The 22,626-nt window shown below is 41.9% G+C and overlaps 2 protein-coding genes across 3 annotated transcripts in view; one reads left to right on the top strand and one right to left on the bottom strand.

Moving 5' to 3' along the window:
- The window catches only part of COL4A1 (collagen type IV alpha 1 chain), a 470,976-nt gene extending 459,925 nt beyond the window's left edge, over positions 1-11,051 (top strand). The window contains exons 49-52 of the mRNA XM_069636741.1: positions 2,954-3,131; positions 3,286-3,400; positions 5,795-5,967; positions 9,628-11,051. Coding sequence (XP_069492842.1) covers positions 2,954-3,131; positions 3,286-3,400; positions 5,795-5,967; positions 9,628-9,709 — 548 coding nt within the window. The 3' untranslated portion in view covers positions 9,710-11,051. The remainder of the gene's footprint in view (positions 1-2,953; positions 3,132-3,285; positions 3,401-5,794; positions 5,968-9,627) is intronic.
- Positions 11,052-16,103: 5,052 nt separating this feature from the next.
- Positions 16,104-22,626, bottom strand: part of ASMT (acetylserotonin O-methyltransferase) — a 263,533-nt gene continuing 257,010 nt past the window's right edge. For both annotated transcript variants that reach the window (XM_069636742.1, XM_069636744.1), the window contains one exon: positions 16,104-19,866. In XM_069636742.1, coding sequence (XP_069492843.1) covers positions 19,655-19,866 — 212 coding nt within the window. In that variant the 3' untranslated portion in view covers positions 16,104-19,654. The remainder of the gene's footprint in view (positions 19,867-22,626) is intronic.

The raw sequence follows: 22,626 nt of genomic DNA, 5'->3' as shown, positions 1-22,626 counted from the left end.
CTACCTTACAAATAACAAACACACAATATTTTTTGCGCCGTCCACCTACCCCCTCATATTACTGTTTGATGCCTCTTTCCTCATTTCTGTTCGCAAATTGCCTTATTAGCTGTCCTACCAAAAAAGAAACCCACCCGTTAACAAAGTAAATGTTCTGTTAAGAACCACCTTTCACTGTGTAAGTATATTAAAAAAAAATCGCATACACTCCATGTACTTTATATTTCTCAAGAAAGAGAGATAAATAGGCGGACCCTCTTTTTTTATAAGGGGGCTTGACTCAAGAGGGTGAGAGGTATTATCTCACGCTTTTGGCTAGGGTAGCTTTGACTCAACTTCTCTCTTACTTTATATTTCTCAGTAAAGGCCATAGACGCAATAGGATTTGCCAGTAATAGTATAGATTTGCAAAGCAGTAACGTGTGCTACTGAAAAATAGGGTTTCTGGTTATAATCCTTTTTCAAGATGGCCACCATAGAAAGGGAAAGCGGTTGTTCCATACATGGCCCCTCTTCACTTTCCATGGCAGCCTGCAAAAAGCAAAAGTATGTGCTGTGACGTAGAACCTGTAATTAAACATACAGCGATGTACAACATTGTACCTTACATTTTGAAATGATACACTGGATTTTAAAAGAAAAACTTAACATTTTAGAATTTCTAAAGTAGTTTTATTTAACAAACAACTGTCAGAGACCATCGGACTAATCCCATTTTCAATTAAATTGTAACAATGGTTCTAAGGGCGTCATTGAAAATGGTAATGGTGAGGCACACGTTGTTCTTTTCCCATACACAAAGTATGCGTTTTTGTTAAAGCATCCGCTTTTGTTTGCACAGTGATTTCAAGACGGTGCCATGACCTTTGCCCTACACCACCATAAATGATGTTATGTTACTCCTAATGGCTAGTTCAGCGTATGGACAAAGGGGGCCTGGGCGATCATCCCACAAAATTGTGATGGACAGGCAGCCGGTCACGAGCAGTTGCATCTGGCATCCAAAGAAGCCGTCACTCGGCACCTGGAAACCATGGAACGCACAGTATGGCAAGATGTAGCTGGGTGAAAAACGTAAGAGAAAATACGTGTCAATACCCAACCTTTAGCAAAAACTTTCAAAAAAGACACAGAATGTGGAAAGTAATACACAAATCGAAGTGGTCAAACATGACATTTTAAGGAAATATTAGCGTTGACCATGGGTAAATATAGTGACAGCCTACAAACGCTGAGAATCTGCACTCGCCGTAAAGTTTAAAAAAATGGCAACTACACAGTAAGATGGTAATTCAGTTATGAAGCCAAAATGAATGGACAAGTAAGAAAAAATTACATCTCGTGATTTTAAACAAGACCAAAAGAACGTGCAAAGTGATACACAAAGCTATGTGGGCAAACATAACATTTCAAAGAAAAAATATTAACGGTCAACAAGGGTGAGTCTAGTCATAGCCTGCAAAACAGAGAATCTGCACTCTGTGTTATTGGAGGAAAATTACAACTGCGCAGAAAGATAATACTTCAGTTATATTGTCACAATTAGTGTTTCGGTAATATAAAATTAAAACGCGGTTTGGTATAGAGTCGTCAAAATTAAACTTACATGATGTTTACTGCCTCCATTGTTTTTGGCCAAGTCAGACAGAAATGTATTCGCACCAAAGAATCTTCGTGAACTGATATTTCATGTGCCTTACAAACGTTTTTAAAACATAACCTTATCAAATGGTATTTTTTCGAAGCTTTCATTCCTTCTGAAGTTTTCCTTTCGCTCAAGGTAAAAAAAACAATTGCCCCTTATGGATTCACTCGGATGCGTGGGCCTACTGAGCTTGCAACCAAAAAAGCAAATCAAGTGACCTTCACTCAGAAGGCAAATACATTCTCACTTTGCAACAACATATGAGAATCCAATCGTGAGAATCGCTACTCCCATACACCTCCAGAACCGCTGTTTCCATCAAACAGTCCAGGTGGCAGCCTCAGATTTCAAAACGTAGGACGCCAGTCTGACTACAATATTAATCTAAATACATTGTAACACAGACGCAGTAATTGGTCGCCATACATTGAGCACCAACTTCCACTTTACCGTATGACTTTTGTGACAAGAAAACACCACTTTTTGAGTTTCTGCTGCCACATCCCATCCCAGCCTCATTAAAGCTCACCTTCGGAAACAGTATTTCATAAGTGTAACAAGTGCAATGGTGTCTTGTTTTGTATGTATTACTGGCGATGTCCGCGTACACCAAAACATGAACAAAAGATGGCGGGTGCAGCAAAGAAATCTGACGCACTTCACGCTGTTCCACAACCAATCAGTGAAAGTGCCACATGTCCGCGGATATGATGCTACGGATTAATTAATTGATTTCTTGTCCGCGGAGCGAACAGGGAAGTGTGACCGCGGAGCGGAATTAGATATCACTAATTTTTTTAGACATATTTTTTGGTCGTTTTAAAGGAAACTACTGGACAGATTGTCACCAAATTTACAAAAGCACGCTTTTGGGACTAAGCCCCTGCCGGAAATTTGGTGAAAATCCGTCCAGCGGTTTGGCCTGTAGGCGTGCGCAAAGTTTTTCCCCCATTCAGTCTATGGGGGAAACAGACATTTTGGGACCCCCCTATATCTTTTCCCCCCCTAGACCAAACATCCCCAACCTTTGCAAAAAAGAGTGGCCCATATATTTTTTTGCAAAGTTTGGAGAGGATTCGTCCAGGGGAGCGGAGTTATAAGCCACCCAAAAAGTGCTCTTCCTATGGAAACAGCAACTTAACCATAACTACACTACCATGGCTGTGTAATATGTTGGTGTCTATGCATATATGAATAATACATTTGGTGTTTGGTTCAGAAGTCAACCAATGTGAAAGCCAGCTGCCCAGAAGCAATGAAATGCCTGCAATCACAAATTCTCAAATGGGAACCTCCTTGTCATTTTAGGATCTGCCGGTAGCTGTCTACGCAAGTTCAGTACTATGCCCTTCTTGTTTTGTAACATCAACAATGTGTGCAACTTTGCATCAAGAAATGACTACTCCTATTGGTTGTCCACTCCGGAGCCAATGCCCATGAGCATGGCCCCCATCACCGGCGAAAGCATAAAGCCCTTCATCAGCAGGTAAGGGATGACGCCTCCTCCTACACCTCCTACTCCTCCTCACTTGCAAAGCATTCTCACGCTCATGTCATGGAAGGAATTTAGAAATGAGCTTCGACTCTCAGAATCTCTAAAGTTGGTCTTAACAGTGGCAATGCCTTACCTATTTTTTCAGGTGCTCGGTCTGTGAAGCTCCGGCCATGGTCATGGCAGTCCACAGCCAGACGATCATGATACCCTCATGCCCGGAAGGGTGGCTATCTCTCTGGATTGGCTACTCCTTTGTAATGGTAAGAAATGTGGAACGGTATCAAAAAGTATCAATTCTGAATCAACTTTAATATCATCTGCATAAAAAAGAAATAGAAACATGAAGCACGTGGTTATAGTGTGAACAAAGATGGGGCCTGTCGCATCCAACACCATTTTGTATATGTGTTTCAATAGTTAGGTGGTGGCTGGTGTCATGTCGTGTGGTTGCATTGTGTGGGACTATATGAGTGTTCTGGGAATGGCAGTTACAAATGGGAGCTGGATGGGTGTGGATGGCTAGTGTGTCTATCTATCGGTTTATGTCTATGTACCAATTTACCTGAATGTTACTTACCTCTTTGTACACCAACGGACAATAAAGTTACCTACATTGAGGTCTGGGTCCAGTGTCTTCTGCGGTGGAAGAACTCACTACAGGTGGCTTGGTCCTCTGTGACTACTTGCTGGTGCGTAAGGACCAAATAAAACATCTCAATGAAACCCGTTTTGCGACGCTTTTCACTCAATCAGGAAGCCTCTGCTTCCACGTCCATCGCTTGCGGAATCTTCTAGAGCTGTGTTCTGCAGCAGCCTAGATGGCATGTAGCGCACCGCAGAATTATGGAAAGTGATGCAACACAATTTATTATGTCGTCAAGATAGCTCTGGATATTAAGCGCTCTCCTCTGACATCTGTGTTCACCCTGCATGGCTGAAGTTAAAATCCTGGCTTGCAGGCTAAATCCCTTGTCCTTCAAAGTTCGATCATTTGAGTATCAATCAACTGGGTAGATAACAATACCTAGTTTGACAAAGTCAAGTAAAATCAAGATATTATTACTGATTGATTATTAATCCCGAAATTCATCATCAAGCATACCAGTGTAGATGGTAATAGGAAAATAAAGGTATAACACATTATGCTCCCCAGGTAAAGAATCATAACAAACTCTTACATGTCCGGAATGGAGCAACAAGGTGTACTTATTGTCATTGCCCATCGTGAAAATGTCCCTCTCCCCAGTAAAATAGAAAGGGTTCCAAATATCAGTCTGCCATAAAGTCCACGTTCGAAAAATATCACACTTTTTTAGCATAAGAGGCAGATTTGTAAAGCGGATGTTCACCTCCAAAGGGGAATCGTGGAGCTAATAATAGATGTTTATTGTTACCCAACTTAATGGTACTCATTTTATCGACCTTGAAAGAATGAAGAGGTAGGGGACCTGCCGGGATTCGAACCTGTGACCACAAGGTCAAACACAGGCCCTGTAGTGGATGCATTAGTCCACTAAGCCACAGACCAGGCTGATGTAACAGTTCATGTCAGATTATTCTCTCTTCCAATAGCTGCAGTCTGTGTTCTTATCACCAATTGTATTAGTACTCAGTGTATTGACTTCAGAATGTTGCAGGATTGAATGTCCTGTCAGCCTTAGAACCTGTGACTGCAGGTTGCCTTGGCTATGGGCTTACCTCATACTTGGCCTTCACCCCATCTTCTTGTCGCTGCTTGACAAAATACTGAATTTAACCACTCTCACCCTCTGTAAATTGCCTTCTCTTCTTCCACCTACCAACACTGCATCTCTGCCAAAAGGCTCTGGTGAACAAAGCAGTGGGCCTCATTACGAGTTTGGCAGTAGTTGTGCCGGTAAAACCGGCATGGCTGCCGCCAAACCTATGAAATTACCGGCACCCAGCAATGGGGACCTACGGGGGCATTCTGACCCCGGCGGACCCGGTCCATCCCCATTGCCGGGTGCCGGTATTCATTACTCCCCATTCCCATTGAGCCCTATGTGAGGTCGGATACACCGGCACCATTCATGAATGGTGCCGGTGCATCCGACGAGTTGTGCACGCTGGTGCCGCTCTGCCCACCAGGTCAGACCTTGCGGGGAGAAAGGCACCCGCAAGCACAACTCGTAGTTTGCCGGTCCGGTAGCAACGATGCCGGTAGCTTACCAGCATCGTTACTACCGGACCGGCAAACTTATAATGTGGTCCAGTGCCTTTTAACTTTCTACAGCTTGCCAAACCACTGATGGGCTCGTCCCAGTTGAAGCTCCCCCATCCCTCTATGCTAAGGACCACAGCGCAAGCATACATAGAACCCCTTCCACTTTAATCCTCCCCACCGCCCCTGCCTCTCTCTTAAAGACGAAGGAGTAATAATGTAACCAAAGTGTGATTTTGCAGTGGCGACTTTCATGAAGTAGAACTTAATATAGGGATTTGGGGGGTGGGACCCCCAAATATATAAAAACAATCTGAGTTTTTTCAGCAGACAATATTCAGCAAATAACTCTGGAAAGAAAACTGGCGATCTAAGAACGTAGAACGATTGTATGTAACACACATTTTATATTGCTTTGCAATTAGTTCCAAGGATTGACCCAGCATCATTCCTTCTGCTTTCATTCTTTCAGCAAACAAGTGCTGGTGCTGAGGGGTCCGGACAAGCGTTGGCCTCCCCAGGATCCTGTCTGGAAGAATTCCGAAGCGTGCCATTTATTGAGTGCCATGGCCGAGGAACCTGCAATTACTATGCAAATTCTTACAGCTTCTGGCTTGCCACCATAGAGAGGAATGAAATGTTCAAGTAAGTTATTGATGTGAAAATTATGTATGTTTTACCCTGAACCTAAACTAATGACTGTCAGCAAGTGGAAACAAGATTTGACCTGATTGACAGTGCCAGGTTGCATGGTGAAAATGTATAGTGAGGAGTCATTATAATGAAATGCATATGGCCTTACTCACTGTTGAACCTCCTCACACAAGACGTACATTTGTTCTGGAGGTCCTAGGACCCCCCTATTGCACCTCTGCTCCTCTGCTACGCTCTGCTGGCTCTGCATGGCTCTGCTAGGCTCTGCTGGGCTCTCGACACTCAGAAAAATACTCAGACAGCATACCATGAAACAGAGAGTGGCTTTGTTCATGGACATCAGATGTATTCATGCCAGACTGACACACACACTGCATCATTGTCAAGTACAGGAACTCAGCCGTCGCACTGAAATCAGAGCTGGTTTTATACTCATTCTGAGAGTGGAAACCAGCACCAACCTTTTTAAAATTCACACTAAAGTAAAGCGTTTCCATTGACATTAATTTCACACCTGGCGATTAGTCATTCTATTCTTAACCTTCAATTTGAGATACATTTTGGTACTCGCCACTGGATTTCCCGGTTCAGCGACCCTTATTTGGTCATGCAGCTGTGTCCTTTTGCTTAAGAAACCCAGACACGGGATTGTTATCTGTCTGGTCCCAGACTGTTATCTTGCTCCGCATGGAACATTGGCAAGATTAGGGCTCTGTGGCCTTGAAACTTTTCGTACAGGGGGCTGACTTATTTCAACACTGTCTACAAAGATGAGCTTCATTAAATGCCTTCCATTGGTCATTAAAGGCAAGGTTTGTTATTAAAGGGGTGGCTAGTGTACAAAATAATGAATTCTTTTATGTCTGATCATATTTAAACACTTGGTTATTTTCTACCCAAATTTTTTATAGTACATTTCTATATCCTACCCTTCTCAATACAGCAATCATGATTTAAAGCATTTAACACATTTATGATTTTATAAACACAACACAATTTAAAGCACTCATTTTTCTAAGCATTATGATTTTAGTTTTTGCATATTTGAAGGCCTAAATCACCCCACACGGATTTCTATGCCTAGCTTAAGTGGGTGGGTGCTGCCCCCCACTGCATTCAGTTGTCGGTACCTCCTCTTTATGTCAGTGCCTCCTGTACACATTAATTTGCAAAAACCCAGAAACTGCTTGAATAAAATGTGATAAATATATAAGAAACCTGAAAAAGGGATAGACTGTGTCCTATTGCACTGAGGAGATACGATGGGACTACTGTGTGCCAACTGCGTGGTGAGTAGTATGTGGTTAACCCTGATACCACTTCATATTATAGTCAAAGGTAAAAAAAAAAAACACTTGCGTTCCATGCTTGGCAAGTAAAGTTCACAATAATTGTCCAGATACAAAGTGTCCCAAAGTCTTCAACTGCTTGTTATTCCAGTTTATTGTCTGGTATTTAAGTTAGCAGAAACAAAACAAGTGTTTCGACTAAAAAGTATTTTTTAATGCAAATGGGTATCTCTCTGCGTTACCCACATGGGTTTTTTCTATAGTTTATCAATAAGTAGACTGTAGTGTTCCTTTGGAGTCAGTATTAAATGATATGGATAATGCTGAAGCCAGCCGTCCCCCTCGTTGAAGTCAAAGATTTGATGAGGTGTCCTGTAAACAGTCACATCACTTCAAGTAGTTTAAGACTTTGGGACACTTTGTATTTGGACAAGTATTGTGCCAAGCGCAGAGCGCAAGTGTTTTTTTCACCTTTGACTGTGATAAATATATAAGCTGTTTTTTTTAAACTAACGATTAGTTCCAAAACATATAATATGTGGGAATTTTATAGCCATCCATAAATCACGTGACCCGAAGGCTGGCAATGTCTCCACTCATTGTGGGTGTATCGGGGTGGTAGGCAGTCTGTGAAAAGGTTCTGTTTCCTTGCTCAAACTCTCAGATTTGCAAGCTGATGGCCATGAAAGGCTTTATCTGCTCCCAAAGGGCTTTTAGGACATTAGTGGGTTTCACAGATGCCCAATATGAAGTTCGAAATCCATGCTCTGGTCCCTCTGGGCTTTTACTAATCCGTGACCTGGCATGGTGGAGATAATACAGTTGGCAGGGGAATCTGGCAATTGTAGTCTTCAAATAGAAACCTTTACTGGGCCAAAACAATTCTGAAATTAATCCAAAAGAGAAATCTTAAATGCAATCCTTGAGCTATCAGATCACCATGGCCATATGTCGCAATATCTGAAGCAAAGTCCAACATTCTGAAGTCATCCCCCCAGTGGTAAGTATGCAGGGAAGCAAATTGCCACAGCGACTTCAGTAGTCTATCGGATGTTCAAGATCTTTATATAACTAGCACACTTTGTGTGGCATTTGGCAGGTGTCTGATGATTCTTTGGGTAAGAACTAAGGTTTGACTGTTGGTTACAGCCAATGGGATGAAATCTCATGACTTGAGCACATTTTGCCATAGCTTTGGAATTGTGTTACTCAGATCTTTTCTCACAATTAGACGCAGTGCAGATACTGTTAACCTGCACATACTTGCACGTGATACAACATTATGAGCACTGACATTTTGCTTTTTCTCACATATCGGTATATTGAGCTAGACCGCTTGCGGTATTAGCATACTTGATCGCAGGTCAAATTGACCTTTTCTATTTGACCACATTTTTTAAATAGTTTTTTGTTGAATTTTGGTCAAAATAAAATAAATATATATATATGTGGTGGGGTAAGCAAATAGGTTATGATGTGGTGAAGTGGGGGATATGGGGGTGGGGTGGGTCTCCCCCCACAGGGTTGAACAAAAAAAAAACAAAAAAAATTCAATCAAATAGGAAAAGGTCCATTTCTTTCGGTCAAACAGACCTAAACCGAGTCTAGGTGAGTGTCTTGCCACTGGTTCCAGTGACGGACCAGAGAATGTGGAATCATTATTGACGATAACAACTGTACATGGATTTTTCCAAGGGTATTTATCCCCATTAGAACATGAGAGAATGAGTTGTGTCCCATGTTAACTGTTTGATCCAAAAGCCCTAGAGTGTAATCAATATTTATGTGGATTACAATGTTTACATTGTAGCTGGTTTTCAAATAGATATGCATCTTTCCACTTCAGGAAAACATTCAGATAATGGAACTCCACGTAGAGAATTCACTGGTAGAAACATTGCTTTTGCTCTTGGGTGCTGTTCACTGTTTGGTTGCTTGCTATTTCTAACTACAGAGTTGAGAAGCTATGGGCTTTCTGGACAATGCCCAAATAATATGGGGTTAATTTTTCTTCCGCTAAGGATGGTAGCACATGGTTTTCTCCAATATCACATGGCGTAAGTGCATTCATAAATTGTTTGTCACTTCTACTGGTCCTGATGAGCCCAGGTGAGGGGAGAACAGAACTTCTGAGCCAGGCATGCGAGAATAGATGAGAGAGGAGATATCACAAATTCTGAGCCAGGGATGAATGAAAGATTCAGAAAAAGTTAATTAGACCAAACATCTTCTGCACGGGTTCCGTAGGCTGTTATCGACAGAGTTTGTCAAATTGATTACTTTTATTTGAGGCTCATTTACTGCATTTTATCCTAGTTCAGCAAGTTCTCATTAAGTTTTGCTTTTGTTTGGATTTTTCTAGGAAGCCAACCCCTTCCACTCTGAAAGCAGGAGACCTGCGCACACATATCAGCCGCTGCCAAGTCTGCATGAGAAGGATATAGTGTGTCACCCGGATTACTAAGTAATTCCACAACATGGTGCTATTTGTTTACCATCAGTGAAGTCCGCCAAAGTTATATCCACATACCTCACCATTCAAGCATGCAGAAAGAGTAAAGCGAGATACAGGACCTTTCTCCTGAACTAACACACTCTGCTCTGTCCTCGCTGAAATAGACAAGGGACAACCACGATCAAATTCAAATGTTGACGTACCAACTGGCACTTTCGATTGAAATAAAAGTACATGAAGTAATGCACTGATGATATAAGGTAGCCACTGATGATATAAGGAAGCCAGAGTTAATTGGAAAACCATAAGGTGCTAGGAGGTATGCAGTGGCGTTCGTGCTGTTTGACTCCCATTTATGTTCGTTGACATCCATTCCACTCCACACATCTTTTTTTTTACCTGCTTCTGTTCGACTGTTTTAAACCTCTGTATATTAAGGTCCTGATTCACAGAGCATTGCGCCATCATTTAACACTTCCATGAATCAGGCCCTAAGAGTGCAGGTGTTGCGCATCCATAAATGTAAGATTATGCAAAAAAGGGCCTTGAGTTAAAAAGAGTATCTAGCATTCCTGTAAAACGCAAAAAGAAAAATGATGTCTCTCCTAAAACTCGTGGTACTAAGCAATTATTTCTTGAAGTCTAGCGAACAGTGTAAACTCAGCAACGAATGTCAAGGTAATCACGGTTAGGTCAAAATATATATATATATATATTTTTAGTAATTTATATAGTCGACATTCCAGTGGATGTATCCACGTTTAGTTTCCTGGCCTCCTATGAAAATGGAGCTTAGATGTTCCCCGTTGTTACTTTTTTGTTTTTATGTACAGTGTCTGCACGTGGGCAACTAAATGCAATTTCCATGTTTTTCTGTGATTCATTAAAAACCCTCAACTTGTTGGAGAAAACAAAACCAAAAAATTGCCAAATTCAAATGCATTGGGCTTCAATTCAATTACATTTCACAAAAATTGCGTTTATGCTTTTTGTTTTTTATTTTGTTGTTTTCTGGGTTTGAGCACTAATCACACACTGAATGACTTGATTAAAAAAACAACAAAAAACACCAAAAGGCCTTTATTTTGTTAATTTCTGTCGAGCCTTCTAAAAATCGGTAAACAAAATAGCTAGGAAGAAGCTTTATTCTAATTCTCTGATATTCGAAGATATAATGTATTGTGCCTGAAATATGCTATGCGAACTTATTATGCAACTGTCAAAATATGTGCTAAAGAATGCTAGGCCTCTTATGTAATTTCCTAATTGTTTTTACAGTTCCTTGTGAATTTCAATTTGTAATAAAACTATTTGTGTAATTTTTTAAAGAAGCGTTCCATGTGTTGATTACCCACTATGCTCTCTATGCAGACTATGTAATGTTATAGAAACATGGATTACACCTGTTTGACATCTAGGGAAATCTGTAACTATGTAATAAGGTGTAGTGGCCTCATAACACGTGGCAGCCTCCAATATCCAAACAAAAAGCCTGGCACTAATTATCTTACTACGGGCTACATGTGGCATCACAACTGACCCGCAACAAGAAAATGACATCACAACTGCTCTGCAATCAGCTATTATGGTACAGTTGTGACATCACAATGCCGGATGCTTGAGCCATCACAGTACAGAACTCAGCAGTCACTGCTGCACTTAAAGTCGTAACAACCTTTTCAAATTCTGTGCTGGTAAATTAGTTTTCTATTGCACTTTACAGACAGTAATTGACAAGGACTGTTCCTGGTAGATTGTTTAATTAGTGCACTTCTGCAGTTTAACACATGTGAGCAATCAGCATGTTTTTACTTATTTTAAAGCACAAAATGAAAACGTTGTTTTCGATTTATTTTATTAAACTGCTCAAACTATTTTTCTGCAACACAATAAAAGTTGCATGTTAGCTTTTTAAAATCCAAGCACATTGTACATTAATTAAATGGAACAGCAAATGAAAGATCTCATGCATAAGATTAGGCAAGAGGGTAGGTACTAAAGGAGATGAAAATGTGTGACCATGTACTATACACAATAAAATACCCCCTATTGTACATAAAAAGGATAGTTGCAAGTCACCTCACAGTTCCATGACGTTGTAAAGAAACAACCTTCGGCCTTGTTCCTCTTTTGGTCAAGGAACTCATCAGTGACTTGCACTATCCTTATATCCTTATAATGCACAGTAGGGGATACTTTATCCCAGATATAATTCACAACATCTGCCATTTTGGAGTTCTGTTTCTGAACATTGAGTAAACTCAAACCACAACAACATTCTTAATAGAAATGCCGGAAATAATGTTGCCGGTTGTCCCAAAGTAAGGTTTGCACAAAGTGCCAAATGTCAACATTGGATCTATAAGAAAAGTCTTAAAGTTTCAGTTTCCAAAACCTGAAGATTTGTCAGCGGCAGTTAAATGCCATATTTATGCACTGTTCTGCACAGATTGTAAAATGAATACATGTACTTTGGGAGTAATTAATGTCCCTGATATGATTAGCTGCCTAATTTGTAACATCGAGGATGAAACTTAAATTCTAGGAAAAAAGGGGAGCTGGTTATGTTTTGTTAATTGGGAATAATGAGAGACTTTCAAGCTCTGCAGAAACCGGTACCAGGCAGGATAATGTTTTTGTTATAGGAGACATTGGGCCTCATTACACGGTAGGCGCTAAGGGATTACCGGCCCCGGTAAGGGCACCGATGCCGGTAATCCCTTAGCGCCCTTCTATGAGGTCCCTCAGCGGATCCCGTCCGTAATGACTGGTCCGACCAGGTGTTAAGGACGGGACCCACTAAGGGACTTCAGAGCTAATAACGGTACCACAAATTGTGGTACCGTTATTAGCTCCTTCCCCATTCCCATTGAGCCCTATGGGGGCTCGAATGGGAATGGGGAATGGTATTTGGCATGGGGACTTACCGGGTCCTCCAGGGTCGGAATGACCTGGTAAGTCCCCATACCGCCTACCCAGACCCGGTATGCGGTAAGGGAGTAGCCATGCCGCTAATAGCGGCATGGTTACCTCCTACCGTGTAATGAGACCCATCGAAATGGGTTTGGCAAGCCTGCCAATGAGCTAGGGTTACTATTTCTGTAAGCAATAAAGTTTAAGTGCCACTTCTTGGCTAAACGATCGGCTTAGGAGTGATAGAGGGGAGATAGTGTCAGATGAGGAGATGCACAGACTGCTGGTGCCCTTCGGCTATCATCCCACCCATTAAGCATCCATGGTCAGACTAGGCCTAATGGACCTTTACACCCATTCTCCGCCCATCCCTGCCTGGACCATAACCATAGTAGTTTCCTTTGCCTTCTGACCTTATTAGAGTTTTACATTCCTACAAGGGACCACCGGACCATGTGCACCGCCACACTGCCTCCTCTGGCACTCAGCACACTCTCTTTGCTTTCCAAAACATGTTATTTTGCACCCAGGATGTTTCATACAATACAATAATGCTTTATTGGCATGACTAAACACAGTAAGTGTTGCCAAAGCTGAAATTAAACATTTGTATCATACATTTGGTGAATGTTGTTCAGATTGAGAGGGCTAGTGACTGATTTGGTTGTATTTTGTCAATATATTTGATTAATGTCTCAAAGTCCACTTTGCGTCAGGTTCTCCTGGATGGCTTACTGCATTTGTGTACCTTACGGTGTGACTTGCTGCTTGGCTATTCTGCTGCTTTTCCTGCCATCCCACCATTTTCATGCAGGAGAATTTGTACATCCCGTTCATGTTTTAGTTTGGGGAAGTTGGTGACCTTCTTCTCAGTGTCTCCAAATGAACGCCTTCTTGTGTTTTCCTTTTTGGTGCAATAAAGGAGAAAGAAGGTTTTGTCTTCGATAGGTTTCATGTTCCACTGGTTTCAGATCAGGTCATCATTAGGCTTCCAAGTTTGTCTGTGTATGCCGGTTTCAATCTCCAGTCTGTGCTCAATCCCCCTGTGCCTTGTCATTATTTGTCTGTGTTGCTAGTATCAAACTAATGGATTTGTATGGAATACGCCTGCATTTAGCATCTGCTACCATCCGGGTATAATCCCTTGCACAAACAGCTCTTTAGAAATCACTTCAGTGGTAACCTTCAACATGAACAACTTTGCAACAACTTCACAATGTTCTTTGGTTTAGCAGCATTAAACACTTCTCAACACCCAGGGAAACAAGATTCAACTTTGTGCTCTTTAAGATTCCTCTGCAAATTATGCATATCTGCCTCTGAATAACCTTATTCAGAAGGTCAACCTCTTTGCCACTTTTCTTTGCCCACAGCACCAGTAACCAAATACAGATTTGTTCTACTTCTTTCTTGAATTTGGCAATATGTGTTTATATTAGCTGTTGTTATATAGCTCATCAAACATGAACAACAGACTTCACAACCATGGGGTCTTCTATTATTCCCCTTTCGTCTTTGGCAATATCTGTTGGACTTATATTGCTTAGGTTTTAAATTTTCTTGGCTTTGGTAATAGTTGTAGGCATTACATTTTTACAATGTGGCCCCCGGGTTGTTGGACTTTCCAAAAACTTATATACCCAATTTTACAGTCACTTGGTTTCTTAACCACTTTTGCTGCTTTTTGATAGTTTGGTTTTCAAAAATATTGTTAACACTTCTTTCACTCACATGCAAGTGAAACTGCCTGCCCGGACCAGGCGAGTGGCATCGGAGCATCCTGGAGCGACTTTCATACTGTGAACTCCCTGGGTAGTTTGCACGCCTCCGATCCTCTCCTCGGTTGCAGGTATTCCACTACTGTGGCTCCCAGCAACCCGGCGAGCACTCTCTCTTGTTCCGCCTTAACCCGCGCCACTTGTTGCTGGAGCCTTCCTGGCTCCTGAGAGTTCCTGGTGCACACCAGACACCGGAGACCTCTCCTGAGGGAACACTTCCCTTGGTGCTTTCACCTTCTGCTGCCCAGCCTCTGCAGAATGAGCCTTCAAAGGTCCAGCGTTCTCATGGCGTGCTTCCCGCTGCACAACCTCTGTACTAGGGACATCTGGAAACACAGACCCTCTCCAGACCAGCCACAGTCTTTGGCTTTCCAACAGTCTTGGTGCCTTCCTTCTCCAGTTCCGGCCTCAGCTGTATAAACGGCTTGCACTGCTCCTTCTGCTCACACTGCTCTCCTCCTGCTTTCTCTACTACCTGCACCTAAGGGGGCCTTTTAAGCATCCCAGTCTCCATTGGGTGTGGGTAATTTCCATCAATTAGTTGACCACTCCTGCATTGATCCTCTTCAGCCCTCATCCCAGTAACTAGGGAACTATGGCAGATGAAGTCCTTGGCAACAAAGCTAGTTTTTCTTATATTCACAACATTTTCTGAAGAAGTGTTATAAGGGTTAGTCATGGGGCTTGATTCATAATATGAATAAAGTTCTTTACAATTTAGATGATTATTATTCACACACTTCCTTTCACTCTACTTTCGATGCTTGTTAACCTCTCAGCGGCCTTCGACCTGGTGGATCACGCTAAGTTGATCGCCAGGCTCGTAGAATCCGCTCACTTTTCAACCTCAGCTGCTAAGTGGATGAAATTGTTTCTGACAGACCGCACAGCCAGGGTCTTTGCTGATTGCCACAAGTCGGATGACTCTGTGGTATCTTGCGAAGTTCCACAGGGCTCCTGTAGTCGCCGATCTTGTTCAACATTTTCATCATGTCACTTTTTGAACTTTTGGATAATAAGGGAGTGCTATGCACAAACTATGCGGATGATACTCAGTGTCTCATCCCACTTAGAGGCGATTACATCAGGGACACCGAGGCCATCAATTCCGTTTACTCCATCATTCCAACTTGGATGATGGAGAATGATTTGGCACTCAATGATGCTACAACGGAGCTGATGATCATTGGCACAGCAGCATGCTTGAAGAAACCTAGCTCTGACTATCAAAAGTTTCAGATAGCAGGTTGCTCCCCTTCCGAATGTTAAGACACTGTGGGTAGTGGTTGACCAGGAGCTAAGCACGAGGGCACATGTGAGTGTTCTGGTGAAAACCATTTCTTACTGTTTGAAGCTCCTAGTACAGTTGAGACCATTTCTGTCATGAGAGAACTGTGCGACGATTTCTAGGGCAGTGGTGGGAGAAATAAGGCGACTGCAGATTGGTCAAAACAGTGCAGTTAGAGTGGTGGAAGGCCTGTGAAAAAGAGATTATATCTCAGCAGCTAGGCAAGCATTACCCTGGCTCCAAATAGCAAGCAGGATCTCCTTATGCATACTATGTATCACGCATAAATGCCCAAACTGCACTGGTCCAGGATACCTATGTAATTGTCTCACTTGGTTACCAGCACGCAGGTCACTAAGATCCAACAATGTGGGTCTCCTGCAGATTCCTAGAGCTAAGCTAGAAATGGCGGCACTGGGGTCTTTTTGTTATATAGTTCCGAAAAACTGGAATGCCCTCTCACCAGACCTGAGGCTATGCCTTCGCTCCAAAAGTTTTTAAAAAACCTGAAAACCCTTTTATTTGTATGATTGACTTCTGACTCCTCTTGACCTTGGTCTGCTTCTTTTGCTTATAAATTTGTGTTGGTGTTTTGTCTGACATGTCCGTGCTAGTATGCCTGCGGGCCTTTGCTCATGCGCTTCACAAATACATTTTAATAAATAAATAAATAAATAATCAGACAATCGGTATGTTACCCCTGAAGGCACTGTTTGCAAAGTGTGAAAGAGTGAAAGACCACAAGGTGCAGAATGGACCGTTCTGCATATGTGAAAAATGGGATAGGAAGATTCCATCGCTGGATTTTCCATTGTCGGAGAATTCATCAAATGTTTTCAATTGCGTTCTGCTACAAAGGTATGTGGGGTTGGGTTTGGGTAATAACAAAGGTAGGGGTGACTTGGAGCAGGGGGTCTCCCCGCTTACATTTGTGGTAAAGTGTCATATAAGAAAAATAAATAAGATGAATTCTCCCACAATGAAAACTTCTCGATGGAATTACATAGAAGCGTGACAAATGTACCAGGCACGGCACAGAGTTGATTCTGTAAGTCCTCCCAAGGTTTTGTATGGCTGCAGTGTTATGGAGGAAAAGCACCTGGTTTCAGGACTCTTCAGGACCACATGAATCCATGCTGGTGGTATGATAAGAGCTTCCCGAGAGTGTGTGATTTCATAGGAACCGTCCTGAGACGGCATCAGGTAATATTATCCCCATATATATGGTAGCCGTAAATAATATCGCCGGGAAAAGTTTGCGCCAATATTATATGGGTGACCATATATATGGGGACAGTTTGGGGGTTGCGGGGGGTGTCCCCCGCATGTTCCATGCAATAATGTCGTAAAAAAAACGGCAATTTTCCGGCGATATTTTTGCATGACGAGATTTTTGAGGCGACATTATTACATGGAACCCCTGAGACTCGCCGTAGGAGGAGCGCTGTGGAGGGTCACAGGGCAAGGTTGCCAACAGCCCAGGTTTGGGGATCATTATGGGTCAGGGGGGACACTTGCATTTGTGGTGTTTGGGTAAATGTGTGGGTACGCGGGAGCATGCGCCAAATGAAGACTATAACATGTTTGGTTTAAAATCCCGTCTCTTGAGTCTTGCTTGGACAAAAGATGTGACCCCTTTCACTAGGGCTGTTTCAAAGGTTATCCAAAAAATCACCATTTCATCCGAAAATCAGTACAAGCCGGAGAATCACTGGGTTCAGAAATGAGGTTTTGGCTCTGTTGGCCCCCTTCGCTCATGTTGATTCCCAAATCCTTACAGTCAACGGCCATGTGCATTATTAGTCTGGTACCAAACATGCATGTCACATCAAACCGCAACACGTTATCGTATGTTCTCAAATGACATGAAATTCCCAATCTGTACGCTTGCTTGCGTAAAATCCTTCCACCTACTCAACCATACATCACAGAGGTCATCTATGAATAGATCTGTAAAGTATAATTATCTGACACATTTGTTATCAAACCTTTAAATTGGGATTTATATTTTGAAACTTCTCGTCACTGCAAATCGAATTTCCAAAAATAAAAATATGGTGACCTTTTTTAACATGTAATTATTTCCCTACACATTGGTGTCAATACAGGGGTGAAGACCACGTCATCACCACGGGACCCCATTATATTTTGTCCAATGGGCAGCTTTTATTGTTATTTGGAAACTAAAAACACTGCTTGACAAATGGATCAGGGAAAAAAATACACAGTACGGACATTGCTAACATTGAACGCGTGTTACACTACAGGAAGTCAATTAAACTGCAAAGGCAATACGTAGAGAGCACATACTTAAACAATACAATATTGTGTTCCTTACTGCTAATATTTCATTTTATGCTGATTTACTAACCACAGACTCTTTCCATCTATCTGTTATTATTATTCTTAGGTTCTTCTCCATTATGCAAAATGTTTTTAGTCACTGAGAAACAGGAAGTGACATCAGAGGAGGGGAAGCAGTGTAAGTCTCTACATCCATTCTAGCATCCATGAAGAGAAACAGGAAGTGACATCAGAGAAGGGGAAGCACTGTAAGTCTGTACATACATTCTAGCATCCATGAAGAGAAACAGGAAGTGACATCAGAGGAGGGGAAGCAGTGTAAGTTTGTAAATCCATTCTAGCATCCATGACGAAACATAGACTGCACTTTCTTTTACTTTCCACCAACAGATTTGTAGCAGTTACCTTTTCCAGCTAGTAGTGGTGAAACCAATAGTAGTAACAGTGGTACTAAGTGTAGAGGCAGTGATTCACAATAGTACTACTAACAGTAGAAGTAGTATAGGTGCAACCAGTGATAGTATCCTTAGTAGTAGCATTAGTTGTATTAGTAGCATCACTACTATTACTGGTAGTATCATTTATAGGGCTAGTTGTATTTCTGCTGGTACTAATGCTACTACAAATACTAGTACAACTAGTGTTATTACAATGGGAAGTAGATATAATAGTAGCAGTAATAATAGTAGTACTGGTCGTCTCATTAGCAGCATTCATACTACTACTACTACTACTACTACTACTAACAATGTGCACTGGCAGATTACTGTTAGTAGTACCAAAATAGTAATTGTAGTAGTGGTAGTCTAGTAGTAGTGATAGTACTACCAACAATACTAGTACTACTTCTACTACTGCTAGCTATACTACCACTCATAGTCATACTACTGCTACCTACCGGTACTTCCACAACGACTCAAATATTTGTATTTATTTATAAGTGTATTGGTTTATTACAAACTTCTCACTTTCCTTTATCCAAAAGTGAAAAACAAGAAGAGAAAAAATAAAAGACTCAAATATACTACTACTTCACTTCTGTTAAAAGATATTATCACTAGAAGTACTAGTATGCCAATTCGTACTATTGGGAGTACTACAACTACTACTAATAAAACAACAGCAATTCAGAAAAGCACTTCTTGTTCCACAAAGATTCCCCTAATTGGAATGAAACTAGATGTTTATAAGACATGGTCCCAAGTTCACCTGCAGCCTGACCTTCATGCAAGGCCTTGCTGCGCGTACACTCTGTATCTTGGCATCAGGAATGCAACTTCTTGTCTTGCTTTGAATGCATCCATCTCCCTCTCCTCCGCCTATCCTAGTGCCGCTCTCCTCTGCCCCATCTAAACACGAATGCACACGACTTTCTCTGCACTCCCCGGCGCCGGTGACCGCCACCCCAAATAAGCAGCCGGTCCTGGCCGCTCCTCTCCCCTGCTGCCCCAAAGTACAATGTTTCTATCAGTGCTGCCTTACAAAAGAATTCTACCAACTACCAGTTTTGAGCAAAAACATTGGCAGAAAAAAGAACAAAAATACAGAACAGCATATTTTATTTCTTTTAAAAACCAGATGCTCACTTTCACCTCTGGTATATAAGGCAGAAGAACTTCCACTTACAGACAAGGCAATTTCAAGACATTTGTTATTTGAGCCCCAATATTGCATCGTAGATCTTGCCAGTGGTTCTGATTTGAATGTCGCGGAAGCCAGCGGCGGTCAGGAGCTTGCTGTATTCTGACGCGGTCCTCTCTTTGCCTTCTGTTTGCACCAGCATGTTCAAGGAGTACAACTGAGAGGTCAAAGGTCCACTTTTGTCCTCGTTCAAAAGGGCTTCAACAAGTAGAACTCCACCCCCTGGTGTTAATACATAAAAAAATACAAAATATATCAAATGTAAATATAATAAAATCACTTTATTGATTTAACAGTCCCATGCATATCACCAATGCACCCTTGATTTTCCAAAGAACACCATTCTTTGCAAAATACTGCAGAGAAGCCTTTTTTAGGTTTCAAACATTTCTTATTTAATTTTTAGGGAGGAGGTTACTGGAAAAGGTTGCAGGAAAAAGGAGATAGACAAAGGTAGTTAATCATTTTGCAAGTAAGCATGCATATTCCCAAATTGTATAGATTAGTAACATAATAACAATTTACAGGACAACAGTAACCACAACTCATAGATCTGTCCGGCTTTGCTTGGTCAGAGAGAATACACTACTTTCAAATCAGATAGGGTTGGAGGGAGTTTTAAAGAAAAGGTGGGTCCATGCGCTCCCAATTGGTTACGTTGATTAGTCCGATATGTCCTGCAGCCTATAACGTGGTTTGTCTGAGAACCAAATCTCCAAAGGTTCCCAATGGTATTAGGTATCCAGTTGACCTAGCATAAGTGCTAGGTTTATGCGAGAAAGAAGCCAACACGTGTTTCGACCGAAGTCTTCGTCAAGGCGGAGGGCAAGTGGTGGGTGGTCCTTCTTAGGGGTGACTTGGGTTTTGAACACTTATGCTAGGCCAACTGGATATCTACTAAAACTAACAATAAACCTTACATGTGAACACGAACCAAGAGTCGCAAACTTATTTCAACCAATAATCAGGAAACTAATGGCTCCAACCTTTCCTCAGCGCCATTACTAAACAAGGTTTGCAGTTTCACCCATACTTTCAATTCATATTCATATGTTTAACAGGCTTTTTGGTTTGATCGCCAATGGCTTGGTTCAACAACCAGATTTTAGTCAATTTCACACACCCTTGTGGAGGAAAAATGTAATTGTCTGCAATGAAAGTTTAAGATAATGTAGATTTAAGTGCAATTGTAGGTAAAATCAAATGAAAATGAGAAATTATACTGATTTAAGAGATTAGGACTCATATTTAATTCACCAGCCTCGTGCAGTGAGAGAGACTCCATTTTGGATTACATATATGCTTACTGTCAGAATGGAAACTCGAAGCTTGGCATTAGAGTAAATGTGTTGAAAAGTGTTTAGAGGTTGTTGTACATGGGGTGCGTTGTAGCACAGTTTGGCATTGTTTAAATATTGTGCGGTGTCCTTTTCAGCGTTATCCCTACAGCGCTATTAAAATGTAAAAGACTGCCTCCACCGAAGGTTTCAGTCCATAGATGGATTGGCTCTATCCTGATTTCTACAGGTAATTTATTCCAGCTTCTGGACCTCCCCCAAAGTCAAATATTGCTCCATTCTGAAGGGTGGGGTTGCCAGCAAGTGGCGGTTAAAGTATCTCAAGTTTCTTCTTGCTCTGTATTTCTGTACGGTTGCCTTCTGGTAGTTGGAACTGTGTTCAGCAAGGCTTTGTAGGCATTGGACAGAGTCTTGATGCTAATAATGTGGTCAATGTGGAGCCACCATAAAGCCTTCAGAGCAGGTGTCTTTGCATGCCAAGGTTTCATTGCGGATATCCTTCTTGCTGCCTTACTGAGCAGACGCTGGTAAAGCTAATGTTTGCTGAGGCCAATGTGGGGTGAGTTACAGCAATCCAATCTGGCCGGGTCTAGTTCACTGGTGACTTTAATTTTCTGTGTCATCTTAAGTATGCTAAGAATTTTTTCATTGCATTGAACTATTTTTTCTGATTTTTTTGTAACACTTGATTGATTTGTAGAATATGTGAAAGACGCCGGCTGAATACAGTTCCCAAATTCATAGCATTTAATACCGGGGTTCCCCGTGATGTCAGCGAGGTGAAAGGGGAGCCTTTTGAACTGTTAGTCCAGAACCAAAAAATTCTTTGTATTCTCTGCAGTCAGGCACATGTTATTGTCCATAGTTCAATATAGGATGTTTTGCGAGCAGTCCGTACCAGTGCAGATAACACTGTCCCACCTCCATCCCACAACTCAGAAAAGACCTGACTCTTCAAAGGACACCTTGACAACTACTGATCGCTCCACTCATTTGTAACTCTCCCCTTCTGGAGCTCCCTGCTCTAACCTGCTCCCCCTTTTCATCCCAGCTCCTCTGCTAGCCTGCACACTTACTTGTAACCCCTTGGGTGCCTCCCTATCTACAGCGCTCCATTGCTTTCCAGGCAGGTTCATTTTTTATAAATACTAAACACCTCTAAGGCAATCGTGGTTGCACTATGCAACTCAGCAGCCCCGTTTCTTGGCCCCGGTGCAGCGTGCGACCGCCCGGGGCGCAGAGCTAAATAGCTCAGAAGGTGGGCGCAGTAAGAGACTTCCGAGCTTGCCAGACAACAGTTTAAGTGAGTGTCGGTGAGTGCTTCTCTGCCATGTGCGGCTGGCTGAGATGCGTTCAGAATATGCAAACAAAGGAATGCATATTCTAAACACAGCATGAAAGATGCTCTGGAGTCACACACCATGTGCCCCTCATTCTTTGTGTAGACAGCCTTTCAAGTGGGGCAAATTATAAGTGATGGCTCATTTAACAAGCCATTGTTTGTACTCAGTATGTGCTTAACATTTCAGTGTTAAGAGCTGAACATGAGGCATTTTTATTCATCAGGCCAGCACAAGCATCAGTTAGCTGACCAAACCTATGCTTTCTTCAAAGTGAATTAGCGTGCCACACAGAAAAGTTTAAAACTATTTTCTTTATTTTCATGTCTCTTTATTTGACACAC

The sequence above is a fragment of the Ambystoma mexicanum genome, chromosome 7p (genome assembly GCF_040938575.1).
Source record: "Ambystoma mexicanum isolate Mex_15411 chromosome 7p, UKY_AmexF1_1, whole genome shotgun sequence".
Classification (NCBI taxonomy): domain Eukaryota; kingdom Metazoa; phylum Chordata; class Amphibia; order Caudata; family Ambystomatidae; genus Ambystoma; species Ambystoma mexicanum.
Note: the sequence above shows the minus strand (reverse complement) of the source record. Positions and strands in the feature narration are given on the sequence as shown.